General features: G+C 66.8%; 1 protein-coding gene across 5 annotated transcripts in view; it reads left to right on the top strand.

The window, feature by feature from the left end:
• The window catches only part of TP73 (tumor protein p73), a 56,495-nt gene that overhangs the window by 20,727 nt on the left and 13,142 nt on the right, over positions 1-22,626 (top strand). For 4 of the 5 annotated variants that reach the window (XM_029947200.1, XM_029947199.1, XM_029947201.1 and 1 more), the window contains exon 4: positions 17,055-17,297. In XM_029947200.1, the coding sequence (XP_029803060.1) occupies positions 17,055-17,297 (243 nt within the window). Of the gene's footprint in view, positions 1-4,986; positions 5,213-17,054; positions 17,298-22,626 lie in introns of those variants that run through there. The other variant, XM_029947202.1, reaches the window with a different exon arrangement.

The raw sequence follows: 22,626 nt of genomic DNA, 5'->3' as shown, positions 1-22,626 counted from the left end.
GGGGGGGGGGGGGGGGGGGGGGGGGGGGGGGGGGGGGGGGGGGGGGGCTGCTCTCCAAAAGGCAGAGGCCGCCGCTCTGGGCTCCTGAGGGGTGGGGTGCGCTCCCCAGTCCGCCCGGGACGGAGGGCACACGCCTCTCACCAGCCGTGGCGGCGAGAGGGAGTAGCCTCCCACCCCTGCAAAGAGCAGGAGGGTCCGACGTGGTCAGGGAGGAATACGCCTCTTAGTAAACGTCCCGCAGAAATGCCTGCGTGCAGAGCTCCGGCCGCAGAGGAGGGGATCCCCGATGCCCCCTTCACCCTCTGGTGGCGATGCAGCCCAGCAGCCGGGGCAGAGCGGGTACCTGGCCGCCTTGCCCAAGGGCCCCCGCCCGGTGTGTCCAGGGCGCAGTGCTGGTGTTGAGTGCAGCCTGGGGGCCAGGAGCCCCCGGCTGCCTCCCCACCGGCCCGCTCAGGGGGAGGTGGGGTAGCCCCGGCCTGGTGACCTTAGACGAGAGGCTTCCCAGGCCAGGCCCTGGAGCCAGTTACCCAGGTCGTGACTCAGCAGGAGGCCGGGGTAGAGGCTGGCGCACCGCCCCCCCCACCGCTGCTGAGTGGGCGGCCTCCGTGCTGATGGGACCGGCCCCCTGTCCTGGGGCTGGTCCGGCAACAAGGCAGAGCCTAGACAGGCGCGGGCCTTGAGTGGGGGACGTCTGTCCTCCAGGGTGGAGCTTCCCGCCGTCCGGGGCCTCGGGTCTCCTCCCCTCCGTGCTGGGCGGTCGGCAGAGTCCTCCCTGCAGGACGGGACGCTTCCTGAGTGGCACCCCCTCACCGTCAGAAGAGAGGCCCCTGCAGGCCCATGGGGTGCCCTTAACCACAGCTTTAATGGCCGGTGGGGGCAGGCAGAGTGGACGAGGGCCCACCCAAGGAGCCAGTCCATCCGGGTTCAAGTCCCCCAGGACTCGGAGCCTCGGTGTCCCTGCCTGGAGAGTGGGCCCAGCCCTGCGGGAAGGACCTCCCTCCCGCCACCCAGCCCGGCAGTGAAGATGGCCGGGCCCCAGAGGCGGGCCTCAGAGGGGTCCTGAGCACAGATGCTTGAGGGGACGGTGAGCTCCGGGTCCCACCAGTCCTGTGTGCCAAAGTGGCACAGAGTGAGGCCGCCATGGGCGTGGGGAGCCTGGGACGCATCCCATCCCTGCCCCTTATCCGCCAGGTGACGCAAACAGGGGCCTCAGTTTCCTTGTCTGTATGTCCGGCTGGGGTGGCGAGGTCCAGGGTGGTGCCTGGCCTCAGGCGGCCTGTGACCACGCTACATGTGGGGTGGCAGAGGCGGGGGCAAGGCCCCAGGCCCAAGAGTGCTGCTCCCTGCAGGGACGAGCCAACACCCCAGGGCCTCTGTTGCCCCTTGCCCACCTGGGGGTCCGGTGGGCAGAGCCCTTGCCCTGGGTGGTGGCCTTGGGCTCTGGCCACGCCCACCTGCCCCACGTGGCCACCCCACCCCACCCCACCCCCTGTAGAGCTCTCAGCTAGGTCCTCCCCCATCCTGTGAGGGGAGAACAGAAAAAAAGCCTCTGGGATTTCTGGCCTCCCAGGGGCTCAGGAGGAAGGTGGGCTGGCCTGGTGAGGGGGCCGTCTTGAGGCGTCTGCACAGGCCATGGAGGCCCCTGCGGTCGGGGTGGGGCATGCAGACAGGATGAAGTCCTCCGTGTGAGCACCCTGGGTGTCCCGGGCAGGCAGTGGGCATCCTGGCTCGGGCTGGGCGGTGCTGGGCCCGGACGGAGGGCTTGCCAGTCCCCTCTGAGTCTCTGAGTCTCCAGGGACAAAATGAAGGCCAGGCTCTTGTGTGTGGGGGCGGGGGGGGGCGGGGCTTCTCAGCTCTGACGTTGCGTTGCATGAGAGGGAGATGGCTAGTGGCCAGCCCTGGGGGGGGGTGGCTCGCCTCCCCCACCCCTCCTCCCAGCATCTTACCCGGCAGAGTCCCGCCCCCCATGCCCCTTCCCGCCTCTCCTGGCGCCTCTCTCTCTCTCTGGCAGCTGTTGTGGGCAGGTGGGCCACAGGGGCAGGGCTGTGGCTGGCAGGGGCGCGCACACAGCTGACCCTGCTGGGACCCCACCCCCACCTGCTGCCCTGACAGGCAGCCCCCCAGGGCTCGAGACCCCTTCCTGGCCGGGGGTGGGGCTCATTGCTTCCCAGGTGCAGAAGGGAGGTGTTCTCAGGACCCCCAGCCGGCTGCCTCCTGGCGAGCCCCAAGCAGCCCTTCCTTCCCCCGGCTGTGTGGGAACTCCGGGGCGCACAGAGCTGCGTCCCAGCCGGCCGCCGGTCCTGGAGCCGGCTCCGAGGCATCGTCCGAGGGCTGAGCAGAGCCCCCTGCCCCTGGGTGTCCGGGACCGAGTGCGAGGAGCTTGGCCCTGAGCTGGCATGTCAGCGGTGCGCTCCCTGCGCCCGCGGGAGGGGTAGGGAGTATCCCGCCTCTTCTCCCCGGCCACGAGTCCGGCGGACATGGACGGTGGGGAGGAAACTCCAGCGAGTTAGTCAGGAGAGCAGGTACGAAGGACCGGTGGGGCCACCTGGAAGGCCACCCGGAGGAAGCAGCTGAGGACCAAGGGAGGGGGGGGGCCGGGTTCTGAGGACAGAGCCCACCTCTGTCCCTGCCGAGACCTAGGACACGGGTGCAGAAGGCGGGTGCTGCTTGGGAAGAGGCTGGAGTCCGGCACTTCGGCACGTGGAGACCAGCTGTCCGTTGCTCTGGGGCCCCAGCCTGGCCAGGCTCACGGCGCGGGGGCCGGTGCTGGTCCTCAGGCCCCGGTGTCCGGAGCCTCCTCTGTGCTGTGCCCGCAGCCTGCGTGGGGCACAGACCCTCTGCCTCTGCTTCCACCAGGGCTCGAGGGAAGACGCCCTCCGGACCTGACACCCTCCCTCCGGACAGCCTGCTGTCCAGGGCTGGCATCCCCTGGGCCCAGCCTGTGTCCCCTGGCCTGCCCGGTGGCCCGAGCTGCCCCAGAGCCGTGGCCTCCCTTGGCCCCAGGGCTCACCACACACTCATGTATTACCTCACAGCGTTCGTGGGTCAGGAGCCCGGCGGGGTTCCCGGGTCCCCTGCTCAGGGCGTCCCAGGCTGCTGGATGTCCCCAAGGCCTGCCATCTTGTCTGGCCCAGCGACCCCTTCTGCTCCCCATCTGCAAGCAGAGTTCAGTCCCTTGTGGCTGCTGGGGCCCCTGCTTCCTTGCTGGCTGCTCCCAAGGGTCACTGCTCTCAGCTCCTGGGGGCTGCCTGCCATTTCCTGCCACACAGCCCCGCGATATGCTTCTTGAGGCCTTGTCTCCCTGACCTCCTTGAAGGATTCGCCTGATTAGGCCTGGCCCACCTGTATACTCTCCCTTCTGGTTAGCTCAGAGTTGGCTGGGTTTGGAACCTAATCACAGGGGCTGTCATCACATACACACCTCCCAGGGACAGGGGGATGCAGGGCACAGGCCTGGAATGGGAATCTTGGGGCCACCTCCGGATTGAGTTCCCACACGTGGGTCTCCTGGGTGCCAACCTGTGCCCATTCCTGGGGTCTCTCACCTCAAATTCTTTCCTTTGCTCTCCCCTTTTGGCTTTTACAAATCCAGCGTGATTAACAAGGTGGCCGCCCTCCCGAGCCAGCTGCCCTGGTGGGTGGGGGGGGGGTCCCAGCTGTGAGAGGTTGGGGTTCGAACCCTCCTCCTCTTCTCCTACTTGGCTCTGTACCCCTCCATCCCGCCCTCCTGCCCGGCCCACGAGGCCCCCCGGGCAGTGGGCTCCCCAGGCCGGGCCTCCCCATCTTCAGGCATTCCGGGCAAGGAAGGCCCTCGGCGCCGCCTCCAGCCAGAGCTCCCACCCCGGGCCCCTCCGCAGACTTCCCTCCGCGTCTCACTGTGAGTGGTGGGCCCCGGCGCACCGGGAGCCAACAGCCATGGGCCACAGGGGTGAGTCCGCCGGCTGGCGGGGCGGCGTCTCTGCTGCAGCCCCCAGACCCCCGCAGGGGCTCGCTCTCCATCTGCAGGGCTGGGCTGGCAGCAGACGCCCTGCTGGGTCTCCGGTGGAGTCTCCCTCGGCCCTGAGCCCCCAGGAGGCTGGAGTGGTTGTGGGCGGGAAGACGGGTCTCCAGGCCGCGTTTCCAGCACCTCGCTGGTCTTGTTGGGGGGCGGAGGGGGGTGGCTTGGAAACCTGAGGGTGGTCTGTCCAATCTCACGTGACTTACATGCAGCTGTGTAACTAACTAGTGGTCTGCCTGCTTCCGGGGACGGGTCCGGCCTCCACCCCAAAGGCTACCTTGAGCCAGAGACGGTGACACTGGGTTGGAGACAGACTCCAGAAAGCGGGTAGCGGTGGCCCCGCTGGAGCCCCCGGCTGGGGGGGCTCACCGTCATGCAGCCCCGGAGGTGCCGGGGGCCTGGAGGCCAGCACACTGTCCCCCTTCTGGGCCACATCCCGGTTTCCAGGGGCTCAGCCCCGGTGGGGACAAGGCCAGCGTCAGCCCGGGCAGGGCTGGGGCACTGGGACTCTGGTCCTCCAGTGCCGTGCCCAGGCTGCTCGCTCCGGTCCAGCGGAAGCAGTCTCCTGGGGTGCCTCTCCTCTCTGTTCAGCCCTTCGGGGTGGCCCCGGTGGACCACACGCTCCGGCGGCAGGAGGGAGACTTGCCCCGCCCCAGATGCCAGGGCCTCGGCACCATCCCTCCCCTCTGGGGTGGCCCGGCCTCACCTCTCTGGGTCTCCAGGGCCCGTGCCGTCCCCCTCGCACTCAGGGGCGCAGGCCTGTGGTCCCCAAGCCGCCCACGAGTGGCATCTCGGGGGACCCGGCTGTGGCTTAATTGCAGAGCGAGCCGGTGGCCCGTCGCGCCGCCCCTCCCGGTGCGCCCCATGGTGCGGTCCAACACAGCAGTGGGCAAGCTGAGGCCTGCCTGCACTTTGATGAATAGGCATGAGGAATAAAGGGGTGGGCCGCGGGTTTGTTGTTAGATGCAGCCGGTTGACAGAACTGGGGAGATGGGGAGAAGGAAAATGCCGGCAGAGAGCCCACCTGTCCCAGAGTGTCCTCGGCGCCCGCCCCCCTAGCCGCGGGTCGCTCCGCCTGGGCCGCCACACTCCGCCTCGCCCCCCGGCCACCCAGACCCATGCCTCGTCCCGCAGCACGCCAGCTCCCCGGCGTGTGCAGACCCCCGCGCGCCCACCATGCTGTACGTCAGTGACTCCATGCAGCACTTTGCCACGGTACGTGTGCCGCGTCTCCATCCTTCCTGGGGAGCCTTGGTGGGGCTTTTGCTGTGATGGGGGGGGTCAGAGGTGCGTTGTCTGTCCGTGTGCTGGTCAGGCACCTGGTGCCGGCCGGGTGCCACGAGCCAGGGTCAGCTGAGGCCGGCAGGGGGCTGGGTTGGGTCCTGGGCATAGAGGCAGATGCCTGCCTGTCCCGGAGAAGCTTAGGGACCCGCACCCACTGGCTGGGCAGGACCCACAGCAGGGGGAGAAGGCCGAGTGCGTGTCTGGTCAGGGCCAGGTGGCCGCCTGGAGATGTGGGGCTTTGCGCTGCTCCCCCGCCTTGGGCTGGCGGCTCCGTCCTGCCCGCGCCCGCCCGCCCTCCGGTCCGCAGCATCCTCTCCTGGGAATCTGTGCGGCAGGCTGGCTTGGCGTGGGCAAGGACTTGCGGCAAGCTGGCCGCGAGGTGTCCGTCACGGCCGGGCAGCGGCCTGGCAGAGGGGAAGGAAGGGGTGCAGTGTTTACTTGGCCCCTGCAGCCTGGGCCCCGGGGACCTGGGCTCATTTCCAGACTCGCCAGGTCCCCGGGGGCCGGGCAGGCACCAGGCTGCTAATTGAGCAGGTGGAGGGTGGGGCCATTTTTCCTGCCAGGGACACAGGTAGAGTGGGGGCTGTTGGTAGCGTGTGCCCTGTGGGAGACCGGGCAGCGGGCAGAGGACTCGAGCCTGAGCCACAAAGACATGGGGGCGCGGCAGCGTCTGGAGAGGCGAAGGTTTGGGCGGTGTGTGTGGGTGCGCAGGGGGGCGTGTGCGTGTTACGTGCAGTGTGGGTTGGGATACGCCCGTGTGTGTTTGTGCCCGTGTGTGTGTGTGTCCCCAGCAAGGCCGCGGGGGGCATGACAGTGTGCGGCCCAGGAGGAGCCACCTGCCTGCGGTGGGGCACCTGACTCTCACCCGCATGACCCACGGCAGCGCCAGACACGCCGGGCCCTGGAGGCCAATGTCCCTGCCCCGCCAGCGACAGGCCCGGGCGCACGGGGACGGGGGCGTGACCTTTTCTCCCCAGTGAGGTGGCTGCCTCCGTGCAGATGTTGGGTGAAGCCGGGCGTCCTCCCCGGGCGCAGGGGTGAGGGCTGCAGGGCCCTCCCGTGGACCTTGGAGGGAGCGTCTTCTCTGCTGCTGTGGCCCACGCCCCGCTTGGTTCTGTGTGGACGGAGGACGAGTCGACCTTCGAGGCTGCTGCGTTTGCGCCCCGGGCGGTGGAATTGCCCGGAGCCTCTTTCCCCAGTGGGGGGGGGGGGGGGGGGGGGGGCGGGGGCAGGGGCTGGCTGGGTCACTGATTTGTAAATGTGTCTGTTTCCTGTTTCTGTCCCAGGAGACAGAAACTTCCTGCTGCTGCAACCCTCACAAAAGAGGAAGTGAGATTTGGCCCAAAGCACCTGAACCCCCAAAATGAACAAACAGGGTCGTCCCTGATGAGCTCATGTTGTCACGTCCCTTGTTGCTGGGAACTCTCTGGGGCCCGGCCCTGCCCCGGGGAAGGGGGCCTCCGGCCACAGGCTGCAAGGGCACGAGCAGCCCGGGGTCTCCCGACGCTCAGGCCAGCCCTGCGCCGGGGGCTGCTCGGGGCTGGGGTCTGCGCCGGGTCTGCTTCAGGCTGGGGTCTGCACTGGGGTCCGTGCTGGGGTCTGCGCCAGGGGCTCCTCGGGGCTGGGGTCTGCACTGGGGTCCGTGCTGGGGTCTGCGCCAGGGGCTCCTCGGGGCTGGGGTCTGCACTGGGGGCTGCTCAGGGCTGGGGTCTGCTCAGGGGCTGGGGTCTCCACTGGGGTCTGCGCCGGGGACTCCTCGGGGCTGGGGTGACCTCTCTACCTGCTGTTTTGTACTCAAGGTTTGCCTCCGTGCCGTCCCTCTCCGTCGAAGGCTGGATGACCCTTTGGTGGCTCCCGCTTACTGGGGGTGCTTGGCTGGCACAGGGGGGCTGGGGGCTCCGTCTCGGACAGCTTCTCCCCCCATGGCGGGCCAGCGCCCCTGACCCAGGAGGGAGCTGAGGGCAAGGGGGTCCTTTCTCACCTGAGACCACACTGGAGATGGTCCGGAGCAGGCAGCCGGGACCAGCTGTTGGAGAGTCTCGGACTCACTACCCTCTCGGGCTGTTCCACTGCTTAGCAGAGCTTTGAGTCTCAAGAGATAAGCAAGGTCGACATTAGATCTCGTGGCTCCTTTCATGCCTGTCTGTTGGCCAGGGCCCACGGCTGTCTGGGCTGCAGGGTCCTCTTTTTTTATTGTAATGTATATTTGAGAGAGAGAGAGAGAACAGGAACAGGGGAGGGTCAGAGAGAGGGAGACATAGAGTCTGAAGCAGGCTCTAGGCTCTGAGCTGTCCGCACAGAGCCCGACGCGGGGCTCGAACCCACGGAATGTGAGATCACGACCTAGGCTGAGGTCGGGTGCCCAGCCGACCGAGCCCCCCAGGCACCCCCACAGGGTCATCTGGAGCTGGGTTGGCGGCTGGCCGGCTCCCGCTGTCCGCTGGTCTGGCTGGCGCCGGCAGGTGTGTGCTGTGCCTGTCTCACATCCCGAGGAGCACGAGAGGGCTCAGCGCTTGGCACGCCCCCATCCCACGAGGATCCGGGCACCCTCTGTCCCTGCAGACAGTGCAGCCTCTGGGGCAGGAAGGGCCCCAGGTGGGAAAAGCCAATCAGCGCATCAAGAACTAAGTCCTAAGCGCCTCCTGTATCCAAGGCACCCGGAGGGCAGGTCGAGATCCCGCACGGCTTCTGGAAGGGCCCCCGCTGCAGTGCTGGGAGCAGACCACAGGGGGGCAGGGCCCAGGCTGGGAGCCCGGGGATGATCCTGCAGGGACGAGGCGCCTAGGGCCAGGTGGGACACGGGAGGCGGCGAGCACCATGCATCCCGGAGGAGACTTGGAAGGGCTGGAGGGGGCTGAGAGGGACGGTGAGGGTGACCCAGGGTGGACCCAGGAGGCTGGGTGAAGGGAGTCACCCCTTGTTTATTCAGACAGAAAACTGCTGGAGGGGACTTGGGGAGAGAGGCGTGAGCCTGAGCCACGGCTGTCCCAGGGCTGAGGAGTGGGGGCGGGGGTCCGAGTCCCCCAGCCCCGCACCTGCTGGGACCCCTGGGGGCAGGCGGCGCGGAAATGACAGTGGGGGGAGGGTCCCAGCACGGGTGGGGGCTGCATGGATGGAGAATGACCTGGTAGGAAAGCCTGGGAGCCAGGAGGGGGCCCGTGGGGGACAGGAAGGGGCGGGGCCTCTGGGGACCTGGACCTGGCAGGAGGGCCTGGAGTGGCCAGGGCCTGGGCTGTGGAGTGGGGTGGCAGCCACAAGGTGTGGTTTCTCACCTGGTGCAGGGGACACAGAAGGCCCCGGGGCCCGGGCAGGATTGACTGCTCCGGAAGGGGAATGCCAGAGCCTGCCTCGGGGGTGGGGGGTTGGAAGAGGGATAGCCCCCATTCTCCAGGCTCGCTGAGCTGACACTCGGCCTGCCCCACGGGCACCTGTCCTGATTCTGCTAGTAGAAAATCCATTCTTCCTCTTGCATGGCCAAAACCCTCCTTTCTGCAACACCGGACGTCCCCTTGGTTAGGAGCCCATGGGCGTGACCGCCGGATGTGCCATGACCGGTACCACCGCCTGTGACTCGGAGCCAGAGGGTCCCTGGGCTGAGCCGTCCCCGTCAGCCCCTCCTCTGGCTGCAGGCCCTCTGCCCTCTGGGCATTCTGGAAGCTTCCCTGCGCCGTGCCATCTTTCACTTTCGTCAGGGCTCCACTAACCCTTCTCATGCGCCCCCCGCCCCTCCGTGGGCTGTGCGCTGTGTGTTCAGCCTGTGGTGAAGCCCTGAGCCCTGCACACACTCGGTCGCGGGGTTGCTGGCTGCCGTGGCCGCTGTCCGTGGCCGCGCCTGCGTGGTGCCACCGCCTCCCAGTGCCCGGGAAACGTGAGCAGCAGGGTTGAGCTGTCCCTTCACCTGCCAGGAAGCTTGTCAGGCCTGGAGGAAGGGCCCAGGGCCAGCCTGCCTGTCCCTCCCCCCGGACCCCTGAACTGGGGAGGTGACGGGTGAAACAGCAGTGAGCACCTCCACCTCTGGGTGCCGGCCATCGGAGGCGCTGGGCCTCAGCTCCCCTCAGCCTCCCGCCTCCTCCACTGTGCTTGTTGCTGAGACCAGGGGCACCCACCTCAAAGGAGACGTGGGTGAGGAGTCAGCGCAGACACGGGGGTCAGGGTCAGGCCCTGGGGCTGCAGGGGTGGGGGGTGGGAAGGCTGATGGTCCCCAGGAGGGCAAGGGGTCCCCCACGAGCGGTACCCCACCTGTGCCCCAGGCCCTGGGCACCCTGGAGGGGGCTGTTGTCTGGGGGTTCCGTCACCTCTGTCTGCGGGCGGCCCCGCAGAGGCTGGCAGGGTGCAGCCCGGGTCACACGGGGACCTTGGGGGGCTGGGGCTCAGGCCGCGCCCCCGCTGTCGGCAGACACGCCTTGGCAGCTGCAGGGACCGGCTCCGGGGGCACGCTTCCCCGGCGCGAGGTGTGGAAAGTTCCACACGGCCCTGGCGTCGGATTGGGCAGGAGAGAGCGTGAGCGCATACTTTCGGGGGAAGAGGGCGCCTCCCAGGCACGAGTACGGTCTTGTTGGCATTTCCACCCGTTTACTCAGACTCCGGGAGATGCTGTGGGAAACAGCGCAGGTGGAGGTCTTGCTCCGAGGGGGCCGGGTTACCTCCCCCTGAAGCCCGGACGGCGTGCCAGTCCCTCACCCCTGGGTGAGGCTGCATCCGAGCCCAGACGTGCCCGTCAGAGAAGATCAGGGGGTTTGGAGTTTTGAGCTCTAGAAAGAGTTCTGGTCTCGGTGTTCCGTGGGGAGCTGGGGGGACGCCGGGGTCAGAGCAGAAGCCCGCTGGCGATGGGAAGCAGCCCCCAAGGCAGAGCCCTCGGAGATCCGCGGGGTGCCGCCCGCCCGCCCCGCCAGGAGCCCACAGCAGGGGTGAAGAGGGTGCAGAGCCGAGGCCCAGGCTCCCCAGCTCCTCGCGCCCTGCCCCCGCCGTGCAGGGGAGAATGATGCTCGCACCCCGGCCCCCGGTGGGGCGGCACCACGTCCTGCGGGTGGGGAGCGCTGAGCTGGCCTCACCCCAGGAGCTGACCTCTGAGGGAGTCAAGGGAGCCCTCGGAGTGGAGGTCTGGGGAGGGGCAACCAGGCTCTGGGGAGGGGCAACCAGGCTCTGAGCAGGGCGTGGCGGCTGGAAGGCAGAATCTGGCCAAGGGCATGGGGAGGGGCCCGGGGGACCCGGCAGCCCCTCGGCGGGGCTGGAAGCCAGGGCGGCTGTCTGCCCAAGGCCGACCTTGCGGGGACCCGGGGACCCGCGATGAGGGCTCCTCCTGACTGTTCCCTTGGGGCCGAGGAGGGAGCGGTTACTGAGACAGTGTGAGTGGGGAAGGTGCAGAGAGAGGGAGAGAATCCCAAGCAGGCTCTGCGCTAAACTCAAGAGACCGTGACCTGAGCCGAAATCAAGAGTCAGACGCTTAACCGACTGAACCCCCCAGGCGCCCCTCGTTATGATTTTCTAAATAAATGTTTCTTCTCTCTAGCTTCCTTCATAGTAAGACCGTGGTATATAACACGTGTGGCAGATAAGGTCTGTGTTAATTGACTTTATGTTATCGGTGAGGTTTCTGCTCAACAGTAGGTTATTCGTACAGTCTGGGGGACGCCAAAGTCACGCTTGGGTTTTTGGCTGCGTAGGGTATTGGCGCTCCAAGCCCATGTTGGTCAAGGTCCAACTGTGTTTCGGCGTTTACAGCCAGAGGAAAATGGACACCCACGAGATAGGAACCCACAAGGGTCCTGACGGCTGTCACACTACCCAGAAAAATGGGAGAGAAAGCCCCAGAACACAGAGGCAGGTGGAGAGAGCCTGGGAAGGTCTAGGAGGAGGTGAGACTTGAGAAGCTTTATAGGTGGTGAGGAGACAGTGTTCCAGGAGGGGGAGTAGGAGCAAAGGCCCTGTGGTATGGACCAGAGGTACAAAGGAGGCTAGGAACGGGGGCTCCTGGGGGGCCCATTATCACCCCCAGAGGCCTAAGAGCTCTGTCTCTGGAATCTCTGTGCCTTTGTGGCAGAGACAGACAGACGCTTCCCGCGTCCGTGTTTGAGCCCAGTGTCCCCGGCCGCCCCGGTGCAGGGACGAGGCTGAAGGTACCCCCTCTCCCTCAAGTCCCGCCACTGAGTCAGCCTGGAACTAAGCCTCTAGGGACATAAGAGTCATTTGAAACTTTACTGACAAGATTTTCTGTTACAACTTTCACTAGAGATATGAGGTCCCCGCAGGTGACCCCTGCCCGTGGCTGCTGGCCGCGGGTCACAGCCGTCTGTGCTCCCGACTTTCTCTTCCTGTCTCACCAGCCTGGTATCGCTGACGAGGATCCAGGCACTGGGAGGAGGCGGAGGGAATCGGCACACACACTTTTAGAAACAATTTGTTTTCTGTCTACACCCCCAAAAACTCATTTGAGATGGTTTACCGACTATAAATAGATAAACACATAAAATAAGAATCTTCTCAAAGTGCAAAACCCGACTCACAGCGAAAGGGGAGCCCTGTTTCCGGGAACTGACCGGTCAGGATGGGAGACCGGGCAGGAGAGGGTGCAGAGAGGTGGCCTGGCCCCGCGCTGTCCCCACGAGTTGTGGCCACTCCGACCAGCTGCTCCCGGAGGGGCCACGATGGGCAGGACCTGCCTTTGACCCCAGAGAGCGCCCAGGGCACGAGCAGGTGCTGCGGGTGGGCCCTCGTGTGTGCTGGGTCTGTCCGTGAGTGTGTGGGGCTGGGCGCGACGGGGCGGTGGGACGCGGCCTCTCTGGGGTGCGGGGCCCTCCCCGCTCACCCCGCCTGCCTCCACGCTGTGGATCGCCCTGCCTTCCTCCTGAGTGCGGAGGGTCTGGGGCTGGCCCACCTCATTTCCTCATCTGCAGCCCTTACCTGGTGGGGCCTTTGTGCGGAGGAGGGGAGGGAGTGGGTGCGCACGGCAGGCTCCCTGGCTCTGGGGTCCTCCTGGGCGGGGGTCACTCCTCCTGATGAACAGCCGCACGTTATAGCCTTTCCGGACCCTCCTGACCCCCACAGCCATCCTATGGATGGCTTCACCCCTGCTTTGGAGATGGACAGCTGAGGCTGAGGGAGGTGGAGGCCCAGTGGTCGCAAGGGGAGCCTGGGGCCTCGGCCCCTGGTCTACGGACCTCAGAGCCCCGCTCTACCCTGCTGGACCTGAGAGGTCCCTCCTGTCCCTCTCCTCTCGCCCAAGACACCGTCCTTGTGGGAGGCACCAATCCTGCACCTGGCACATTAGAGAGAGTGGCAGGTGGGCAGAGGGATGGCCAAGAGAAGCACCACCTCCAGACCACCAGTGGGGACCCCCGGCCCTGGGGGCTTGGACGTTGATGTCTAGCCCGTGGGGCAGGGGCTGGTGGGCCAAGCTCACGTTCCCCGAGAAGGGAGGGCCAGGGGGCAGGCTGAGGAGCTGGGGCCTGGCTCCAGGGGCCTCTGGACATCCCCCACCCCTATTCTTTGCTACCCCCTGGGGGGGATGGGGTGAAAGCTGAGACCCTGGCCAGAGTGATGTCCCTCTGTGTGAGGGCAGCACAGCCATCCCTGGCCCCCTGGCCCCAGCCAGGCTAACTCTGCTCCTGCTCTGTGCCGGGACAGCCCTCAGCCAGTCTACAGAGGAGAGCAGGCCGCTAGGCAGGAAGCCGGGACCACCCCCAGCCCAGGGTGGCTCCCCCTGTCCTCTCCCTACTGCCCCTGGGGCAGGACCCCCTTCCTTGGGACTCCGCTTGCTGTCCTGCCAGAGACCAGCTCCTTCCCAGCAGAGGGCCGGACACACATCCAGTTCAGGACCTCCATCCCGGGGGTGGGGCCTCCCCCCAGGCAGCGTCCCCTCCTCTGCTGGAGGCCGCAGCCTGAGGTCTAAGTCTCTTGCCCCTTCTCTGTGCGTATTTTGGGCCCTGTTTGTGAGCACACACAGGCATGTGGCCCCGAGGCCTATGTGTGCCCTCGCCTGAGCAGAAATGGGCCACCCTGGGATTCTGGCCCCAGAGGCGCTGACCCTGGGAGCCAGCCTGGCCCCCTGCAGAGGCTGTGGGATGGACATCCTGGTGCCCCTGGAGGGCGGGTCCCCCCTCTCTGTCCACTGTCCCCTCCAGGTCTGCAGAGGGCACCAGAAAACATGTTTGTGGAGCAAATGGACGGAGACTGTTGGGGGGCCTGTGTGGTCCAGTGGAGGAGCCCCACACCCTTCTGCCGGGGTCCAGCAGGGCACGCTGGGGGTCCGGGGGAGAGGTACTCTCCCAGCCCCGCCCCTCCCAGAGCCTGGTGCATTCTTGGAGGGACCTGGAGGGGAGGCCGCCCGCCCACCCGCCCGCAGCCCTGCTTGGGTCGGGCCCAGGAGCCCTACACGCACATGTAGGCACATGCGGGCCGCCCCGGGCCGGGCATGTCCTAATCAGCCCGCTCTCTTGGGAGTTCTGCTTGAAAGCAAACAAACCAGAAAAGTCCTGGTTTTGCCCAGGGTTCCTCCCGCTGCCAGGGGTCTGGCCTCCGCTGCCAGGGGCTTCCAGTCTGGCACTCCGGCTTCTGTGCGGCTCTGCGGGCCCGGTTTGGGCAGGGAGGTCAGGGTAGGGCTGGTCCCCGCAGTCCGACTTTGAAGGAATGCGAAGGGAAGGAAGGAAGGACCGCTCCGGAGCAGAAGCGCCCGCTTCCTAAGCAGTGGGGTCCCTGCCGCAGAGCACACAGGACGAAGCCACTGCCCTCTGCTGCGTCCTGGGGATGTGGCATAGGTGTCCCTGGGGACCGGAGGGGGGGTAGCAGGGACGGCCCTGGCCCCACGCTCTCCTCGGGAGGAGGGCGCTCTCCAGGCACATGGGCCACAAAATGCCACGGAGCCACGGAGCGGGAGGGACGGAGGGAGCAGGTGGGCCGCTGGCTGGCTCCGTGGGCGGATGGAAGGAGCCGGTCTGAGGCGCCCGCCTGCCCGGGGGTTTGCGGTGTTGCCCACGTGTGCAGAGCACTCCCCTTGCACACGCGTGGGCTCCGCACGCGGGCCCTGCCCCTCTCGGCTGCCGGGCGCAGATGCTATCATCCGCCTTGCTCTTTTGGTTCAGTGACTAATTCCCTGGCACCCGCCTCAGATCAGTAAAGAATGTGGACAAGTTAAAATCTGAACAACGTTGTTGTCGTGGGGCTGCCTCTCGTTTCTGGGAGCAGAGGGGCGGGGGGGTCCTTTGCCCTGCTGGCCTGGGCTGTCCTGGCGGGGACAGAGCCGGGAGGAGGGACAGACCCGGACCCCAGGTTGGGCTGTGCTCCCCCTGAGGCTCCTGCAGCCCTCGGTCCAACCAGCAACAGCAGACGCCCCCCCCCCCAGGGCCACCTGGAGGAGAAGAGAGGTCACAAGGCTGGGGGGTGCAGGCTGGGACCCCCACCTTCCCTACCTGGACCCCCTGCTTGAGCAGGAGAGCCGGCTCCCCACCCCGTCCTCCGTCCCCGGAGGAGACGCCCCGCTGCCTGGCGTCATTCATTCATTCATTCATCCACTCGCACACCCTCACCCCTCCACGCACTCGCCCACTCGCCCACTCACCCGGCAGAGGCGCTCTGTGACGAGAACCACGGCCCCCCGACAGGGCAGGGGGTGCTGGGGAAGATGGCAGGCGCAGGAAGGCTGGAGCCCCGGTGCGCTGGACGCTCGGGGTCCACACGGCCCGCTACAGGCGGGTGCGGGCTGCACGTGTGATTTCCAGTATCCACGTCGAGAAGCGGTGAAAAGAAACCCACGGAAGTCACTTACTAATTTATCTCACTTGTCGAAACGATGCCCGTTTCAGCGTGTGCTGAGTGTGACACCGTGAGCTGGATTCTTCCTTTGATGTTCTTCTGGTGGCCAAGTGTGTGGGGTCGGGTGCCCACGGCAGCTGCCTCGCTGGGAGGGCACACCCGGGTCCCCAGCCCGGGGCCCCCGTGGAGCAGGGGTGCTCGCTCTGCCCCCCCGCCCCTGCCCGGCTGGGCCAGAAGTGGGGAGGAGCCGTCCCTCCTCGTTTTAAACGGCTCTATGGAGTTTATCTAACACAATGTACCCACTGCGAGTGTGCAGCGTAGCGGGTATTAGTGTACGTGGCTCTGTGCACCCCACCCCGCCGCGGTGAATTGTCGAGCCTCCCATCACCTCCGAAGGGAAGCAGGTGCCCCTTAGCCTGGGCGCCCAGCCCCGCCCAGCCCCTGCGGCCCCTGCCCTGCCTCCTCAGGCCCCCACAGCATGCTTCCCTCTGCGGCTGTGTCCCTTGCTGGCAGCGTCCCCTGTCGCGGGACTCTGCAATGGTCGAGTCGCACAGTCCTCTCGTGCGGACCCTGCAGTTTGTTCATCTGTTTGTGTCATGGGTGCTGGGGTCTCCCAGGTGACACACAGAACCGGGAGGCTGTGGGAGCCAGAGAGGGGAAGGAAGCCTCTGGAAGGGGGTCCCCGTCCCACTGCCCCAGGTTCACAGCAGCCATGGCTCTGGAGGTCCCGGCGGGAAAGCCTGAGCCCCCAGGGGTCCGTGAGTGGCAGCTTCTGCTGAGGCCTCAGGTGACTGTCCCCCGGAGGCTGGAGGCGCGAAGCCATGGCCGGGTCACCTCCTTGTGTCTCATCAGCACTTGGAGGATGGGGACCTTGTGCCTTCCAGACGGACGCTGAGCTGGAGCGAGCTCGGGTTCATGAAGCCCTCCCTCCTGATGGAACCGCCGGGCACCCCCCACCCTGAGGGATGCGCCCCTGTACGTTGCAATTTGGGCTGGTGAAGAGGGGGCCGCAGGGCGAGACCCCCACCCCACTCTTGCTGCTGGTCTGTCTCTGTCCCCCCAGGGGGACCCCCTCTGCCTGCAGTTCTCACCATCCCCACCTGTGTGGGGTTCTCGGGCCACTGCCTCACCCCAGGCAGGTCACTCTCTGCGCGCCTCAGTGTCCTCATCTGTAAAACGGGATGACAGCAGGGTCCACCTCGGACCACACACAGGGTTAAAGTAAACCTTGTCGCCATCCGGGCACAGAGAGTGTTTGCAGTTAGGAGCCCTTCTGGCCAGCATCAGCTGCTCGCTGCCCTCCCAACCCACCTCCTGCTTGAAGCCTCCAGGTTGGGGAAGGGGTCTTCCTTGCCGGCCCCCTGGAGGAATCTGATCTCTCCTGGGCTGGGCTGGTCCTCTTGCTGGGGCCTCCTCAAGCTCCAGGCAGGGGCTGGTCCAGCTCGGGGTCCCAGGTCCCCAAGAGGGTGAGCTGGGGGTGCACACAGTGCAGCTTAGAGTCCCTGTTCATCCTGTGTGTGTGGCCCTGGGGGAGGGGCAGGGCTCCCTGGGCCCGGGTCAGGGTCAGGGTCAGGGTCAGGGGATGTGGGCCCCACACACTGGGGCCACCCTGTGCCCTGGCCCACCTCTCCCACCGCCTGGCCCCCTGGGCCCGGGGTCTCCCCACTTCTGGCTGTAACACAGGGTGGGAGGTGGGGGCGTCCGGCTGGATACTGGCCCCTGAGCCTGCTGGCTCGGGAAGGGGTCCGGGGGGCCCAGAGCCACCCCCATCTGCAGCTCCCTCCAGGTGTGCTTGGTGGAGCCCCGGAAAGCCTGGCACCCGGAGCCAATGGAGGGGGGAGGCGAGGTGAATATGTCAGTTTATCCCAACACAAGCAGTGACCTGTCGGGTGGGGGGGGACGGGAAGATATTTGGGATGACTGAGCTGCTGGCCCTTTAAGGCTCCTGTAACAGGACACCTCTGGCCGCGCGCTTCCACTCTCCAGCCTGACTGTGTGTCCCCCTCCCTCCCCCTTCCCACGTTAGCCCCCGTTCAGTCTGCTGAACAGCGCCATGGACCAGATGAGCAGCCGCGCGGCCCCGGGCAGCCCCTACACCCCAGAGCACGCCGCCAGCGTGCCTACCCACTCCCCCTACGCGCAGCCCAGCTCCACCTTCGACACCATGTCGCCCGCACCGGCCATCCCCTCCAACGCCGACTACCCCGGCCCCCACCACTTCGACGTCACCTTCCAGCAGTCCAGCACCGCCAAGTCGGCCACCTGGACGGTGAGTGCGCCTCTGCCCCCCCGGGCGGCTGCGGGCTGCGGGGTGGGGAAGGGCGCTGGCCCGTGGGCCAGGTGTCCACACAGGGCTCCCGACGCTCCTCCCGGGGGCGGGGGGCGGGTCTGGGGCTGGGCAGTCTGGGCGTGCCCACCCTCGGACCAACATGGCCAGAGCAGCCAGCCTCCTGGGGTCCAGAGGGGCAGGCGTGGCTCCACAGCTGGGTCTGCAGGGCAGAGCAGACCTTCCTCCGGGAGACCCGTTGTCCCCAGGGCACTCGGCTGGGGCTCGGATCCTGCCCCGGGTGAGCAGCGGGGCTCAGGTCAGCCACCGGGGCTGTGCAGAGGCCACCTCCTCCTGGCGGGGCAGCTCGGCGGGAGGGCGTCACGGTTGGCGGGAGGGCGTCACGGTTGGCGGCTGGGGCTTTGCCTGTGTGGCCCCTGGGTCGTCCTCTGTGAGCGCGGGCACGGGACGTCGGGGGTGGGTCCACCGCGCTGCAGACTCCAGTCTTTGCCGCCCCCTGTGTGGGAGCATTCTGGCCCTGGTGGGGGTCTGGCCAACTTGGATGACATCCGCGCGCCCGCCGGTGCATTGAGTTTACTCTTGAAACTGCCCGGCAACCCACGAGGTAGAATCTGTGATCACCCACCTTACAGCCAGGGACACAGGCCCCGGAGGGAAGGTCGCTGGCCCGCAGTTACGCGGGAGTGAGTGCCGGCCGCTTCCAGCCTCGGGTCTGTGGGGCACGGGGTACGTTCCTCATCGCTGGGCTGCAGCTGCCAGAGGAAGGGGCTGCCAGACGCGCCCGCAGGAGCAGGGACGGGCAGGGATGCCGAGACCCAGGGACAGGCCACGGGCTCTCCTCTGAGGGTAGGGCGCACCGGGCATTGGCTGGAAAGAGCACCCCAGGTCTCCTGCCCCCATACAGGGGGAGGACAGTGAGCCTTGCCCAGCACCTGCCGCGTGCACGTCTAGTGGGTCCTGGCCACCGGCGGCGTCCCCTCTGCAGGGAACAGCTCCACGGTCCCCATCAGTCCCTGGGAACAGGACCCGGGAACAGGTAGTCTCCGGGCAGGGTGGCCGCGTCCCTGCAGGGGCTCTGCCGCTTTAAGAACGTTTAAGAACCGGGCCCCCTGATGGTCCCCACTGCTGCCCCCTGGCTCCTGCAGGGCAGGGGTGGGGGTGGAGGCTGGTCTGGCTTCCCAGTCACAGAGTCACAGCTCCCCCTGCGGCCCAGCTCCTGGCCCTTCGCGGGGCCGGGGGGGCCCCCACCCCGCCGGGGCCCCGCTTTCCTGGTCTGTGACGTTTTCCTGCCGTGCTCCTCGTCGCTGGTGGCAAGGCTTGAAGGGGTGTTGTTGCCCACGCAGCACGGGCTGGCGCAGGAGGAGCAGTGTGTCACCTTGGCAGCAGGGCTGGGGGTGGGCTGCCATAGAGCTGGTCCTCCTGGGTGAGGCTCTTCAGCCTGCAAGTGCCAGAGGGCTCTCTCACTGCCTGCGGGGTCCTGGCCCCCACCACCCCAGATTGGAGGTTGGGCGGGGTGACTGTAAGCCACGTCAGGAGGCTCCTGAGGCATCCTCACTCTTGCACACCTCTAGTGACAGGAGGTTCACTACCACTCCTACTCCATATTCCTACCGTTCCCTTAGCCCTTCCTCCAGCCTCTCAGGGGAGGGTCCCAGCCCCCACCCCCTGCACCAATGCTGTCACCCAGGCCTGAGCTGCTGGACCCCTAGGAGTCTTGGCAGGCACTGGAGGGGTCCTGGCTTTCCACTGTTTGAGAATGCGGGTGGAGGGCCTGGATGGTCTGAGCTGGTCCTCAGGGAGGGACAGAGGCTGAGCCTCGGCTGGCTGTCCCCTCCACCCCCCCCCCCGGGGCCCCTGTCCCCACCTCCCTTGTCAGGGGTGTGACATCGAGGACAGAGGGCCCATAGCTGGGTCACAGTTGTCTGCCCCTCAGTGGCCCCACGGAGTGGCCTGCCCTGGCCAGCCACACCAGAGGGCAGGGAAGGCCTCCCTGTGCCCAGTGGCTCTGTGCCCCGCCACCCCTCACCCCGCATGCCAGAGCCCTGATCTCGCCACCCCACCTGGGCCCTCTGCTTTCCTGCCGCAGCTCTGAGAGGGAGGTACTGCTGCTGGGGCCCATGGTGCCCCCCCTGCAGGGGGCGAAGGTGGGACCAACATTGATAATGAGATTTTTGGCACCTTGGCTCTTGGGGAGAAGGCCCCCCGCAGGCTCCTTTCCCTGCCTGGGATCACGGTGCAGGATGGGAATGCCCGCAGCTCCGGGGGTCTGGCTACGCAGGCGCTGCCCAGACTTGCTTCTCGGGCGCGCTGTCTAGGCTCCGCACCACACCGTGCGGGGCTCCCGCCGTGCCGGCCGGCTGGTAACTGATAGATAATTCATATTTTTCTCAAGTACAATTCCAAATTGACTGTTGCCTTTGCTCCTGGTCCCCGCTCGGGAAAAACACCCTCACCGAGTCCCCAAGGGGCCGTAGCTGTTAATGGGGTCGTTGGCCTCCGCCTGGCCGAGGCCCCTGCACACGCCCCCATGCCTCACATCCCTGCTCCTTGGGCACCGAAGGAGCCCGGCTCCCAGGCGGGTGTGCGCACAGAGACCCATATACAGAAACGCCTCGCACATGCGTGAAGACGTGGACACGCACATGTGCACACAACTACGCACACGTGCACCACACGCACACATGCACATGCACCAGCACACGCAGGCACGTGTGCACACGTGCGGGCCTCTTCCAGTCACTGCCCGGGGTTCTGACAGCCCGCCCCCCACAGAGGCCAGGATAGCGGGTGGGCGTAACTGAGCAGACCAGGAAGGGCGTGTGTTCTGCCTCCGGGATCATGAAGCGGGGTCCGGGGACCAGGGATGGACGAGGTGGGCGTTTGGCTGGCAGAGAGTTCCCAGGTCTCAGGCCTGCTGCACGGCTCTGGGCCAAGGTCCGAAGGTGGGGTGTAGCCCGATGGGTCATGAGGGACAAATGAGGTGGCTCCTGGGAGCACGGAGAACAGGGTCCGGGGCCCGAGGAGCGCCCCACAAACCGCTGTCGCGGAGCCCTCTGGGCCAGGGCTTGCCCCGTGTCGGCGCTCTTCAGGGCTTTGGGGGCGGGGAGGAGAGACACACACCGAGAGGTCAGGGCGGCGAGTGGGGGCTGGCGCCTGTGGGCACTGATGCTCTTTGGACTGGAGGATGGGGGAGCCCGGCCAGCGATGGCGGGTGATTGTGCCTTTGTCCGTGTCCCAAGCCCTCCTCAGCGCACTCCGGCCTGGCTTCTGGGCCCTGACGGCCACGCTCACCCCGCAGCCCCCTAGGGATTGGCAGAGACACAGATGGCTGGTCCCAGGAGCCTGGAGGAGCAGCCAGTGACAGGGGCGCCTGGACGCTGTCCAGCCCAGCTCAGTCTCCCAGCCCCTAGGCTGGGCCTCGCCAGGGAAGGGGGCTGTCCGCGGGGTTTGGTAGATTTTGGCGGGGGGCTCCCAGGTCAGGCAAGAGGCTTCGCGCAGTCGGAGCCCTGGCCCAGCCGGCTAGCGTGAGGCATGATGGTGAGGGCACACATGGGCGTGACAGCTCAGCTAGTGCCCCGGGGCCCCCCCACCGCCCCCTGAATGACCTCCAGCCGCCCCACACACGAGCATCAGTCTGTCCGTCCTGGTCCTCAGTGCACGCCGTGTGAGCACCACCCTCCTGGCCGGGGAGGACCCCGCGGAAGGCAGGCGGGAGACACAAAGGTCCTCCACGGGGTTCCTGGCAGAATGTGGCTGAGTCAACACTAATGGATTCGGGAGAAAACTTTCCAGCCCCTCGGAGGTTTGCGAGCAGGAAAATAATAGTGGATGTGTCCCAACACGATCACGGTATCAGTTGCGTTATCCTAAAAGTTTATGGAATGCATAAGTGGAATTAATACTTTTTACTGGCACCAGGAGCAGTTACCTGTACTTAAGGCCAAGGGAAGAGCTCTTCGGTGTCTATTGTGGAGAGAGAATGAGGAGCGAGCGGGGAAATTGCAGTGATTGCCTGCATTGTGCAAAGCTCCTGGGGGCGGGGGGACCCGCTTCCTGCAGGCTGGCCCCCGCTGGCGGTGGCGCCCTGGCCTGTGGCCTGAGCCGGGGGTCCCTTCACTCACCACCCTCTGCAGAAGCTGGGGCCCCTGGACTTGGAGGTCGCAGAACTTGGCCTTGGAGGCCGAGTAGGGCCGGGGCTGGGGCCTGGGACCAGCCCCTCCTCGCCTCTCCTGGGGCATCTCCCAGGCCCTGGCTGCCCGGCCAGTGTCAGCAGCCTCCTTTATGGGGGGACGGCTCCTCCTGGAGCTGGTGCTGAGGCGGCCATGTGGTCCTGCCCCTCCCGTCCTGTGGACTCCGGGCGAGGGCCTCGGCCAAGCCGCCAGTGAAACTTCTCGGTGGTCGGTTGTGGGGGAGACTGTCAGGATTTGGGAAGCTGAGCTCGAGTTCGTGGACCCCAGGCCCCAGGCCACGCCTCCCAGCCTTCTGGGGCGATCCGTTCACTTGTCCCTGCGGCCCCAGGAAAGGGAGGAAGCAGAGAGGACCTCAGAGCCGGAAAGGCAAGGCGTGTGGACGCCCGGGCTGGACAGGGCTGCGGGGCTGCGATGCTAGGGCTCATTTTAGGGCCGGAGCGCCCCCTCGAACACGTGACTGGCACCCCAAGCTTCAAGGGGGTGGAAGTTCAGGGTTTCTGGGGATCCCGTGGTGCCCTCGCGCCCAGCGTCCCCCTGGGATTGCAGATCCTACCACGGCGTGTGCCCCCCCTGGTCCTCCTATGTGAGGGCCCAGCTGGCGCCTCCAGGGCCTGGGGGACGGTGAAATGAGGGGGTGCCGCACGCTGCCGCCGACGCCACCTCCCCACCTGGCGCAGGCGCCCCTCTCTCTGCAGGGCGGTCGGATGTTTGGGGTCCCAAACTCTCCTTGCCCCATGGGCTTCACCGGGTGTTTATCTTCCACTCCAGCCAACCACTGCCTGAAAAGCTGGAAGAGGACCATCCCCCAGTGTCCGGAGCGTCCTCTGCTGCTGGCCGAGCGTGTGGTTTATTTAGTGAAGAAACCATGCTCGCCACTGGCTGGCCAGGGGGCCCATGTTTGACTGAGCTCCGGAACTGGAGGCAGGCCACAGCTCGTACGTCAGGAAGGTCAGAGGCTGGAGAGCCTGTCCCGGGCTCCCAGCGGGAGCTCACACAGGGCCATCGGGAGGCCATCCTGAGTGCCCGCCCCCACTGTGGGCACAGCTGGGCCAATCTGCCCCCTCCCAGGTCACCTGAGGCTGGGCCGCCCCCAGGCTCAGGCTGTCTGGAAGCTACGGGGC

The sequence above is a fragment of the Suricata suricatta genome, chromosome 8 (genome assembly GCF_006229205.1).
Source record: "Suricata suricatta isolate VVHF042 chromosome 8, meerkat_22Aug2017_6uvM2_HiC, whole genome shotgun sequence".
In the NCBI taxonomy this organism is placed as follows: Eukaryota; Metazoa; Chordata; class Mammalia; order Carnivora; family Herpestidae; genus Suricata; species Suricata suricatta.
This window is presented reverse-complemented; position numbering and strand designations above follow the sequence as displayed.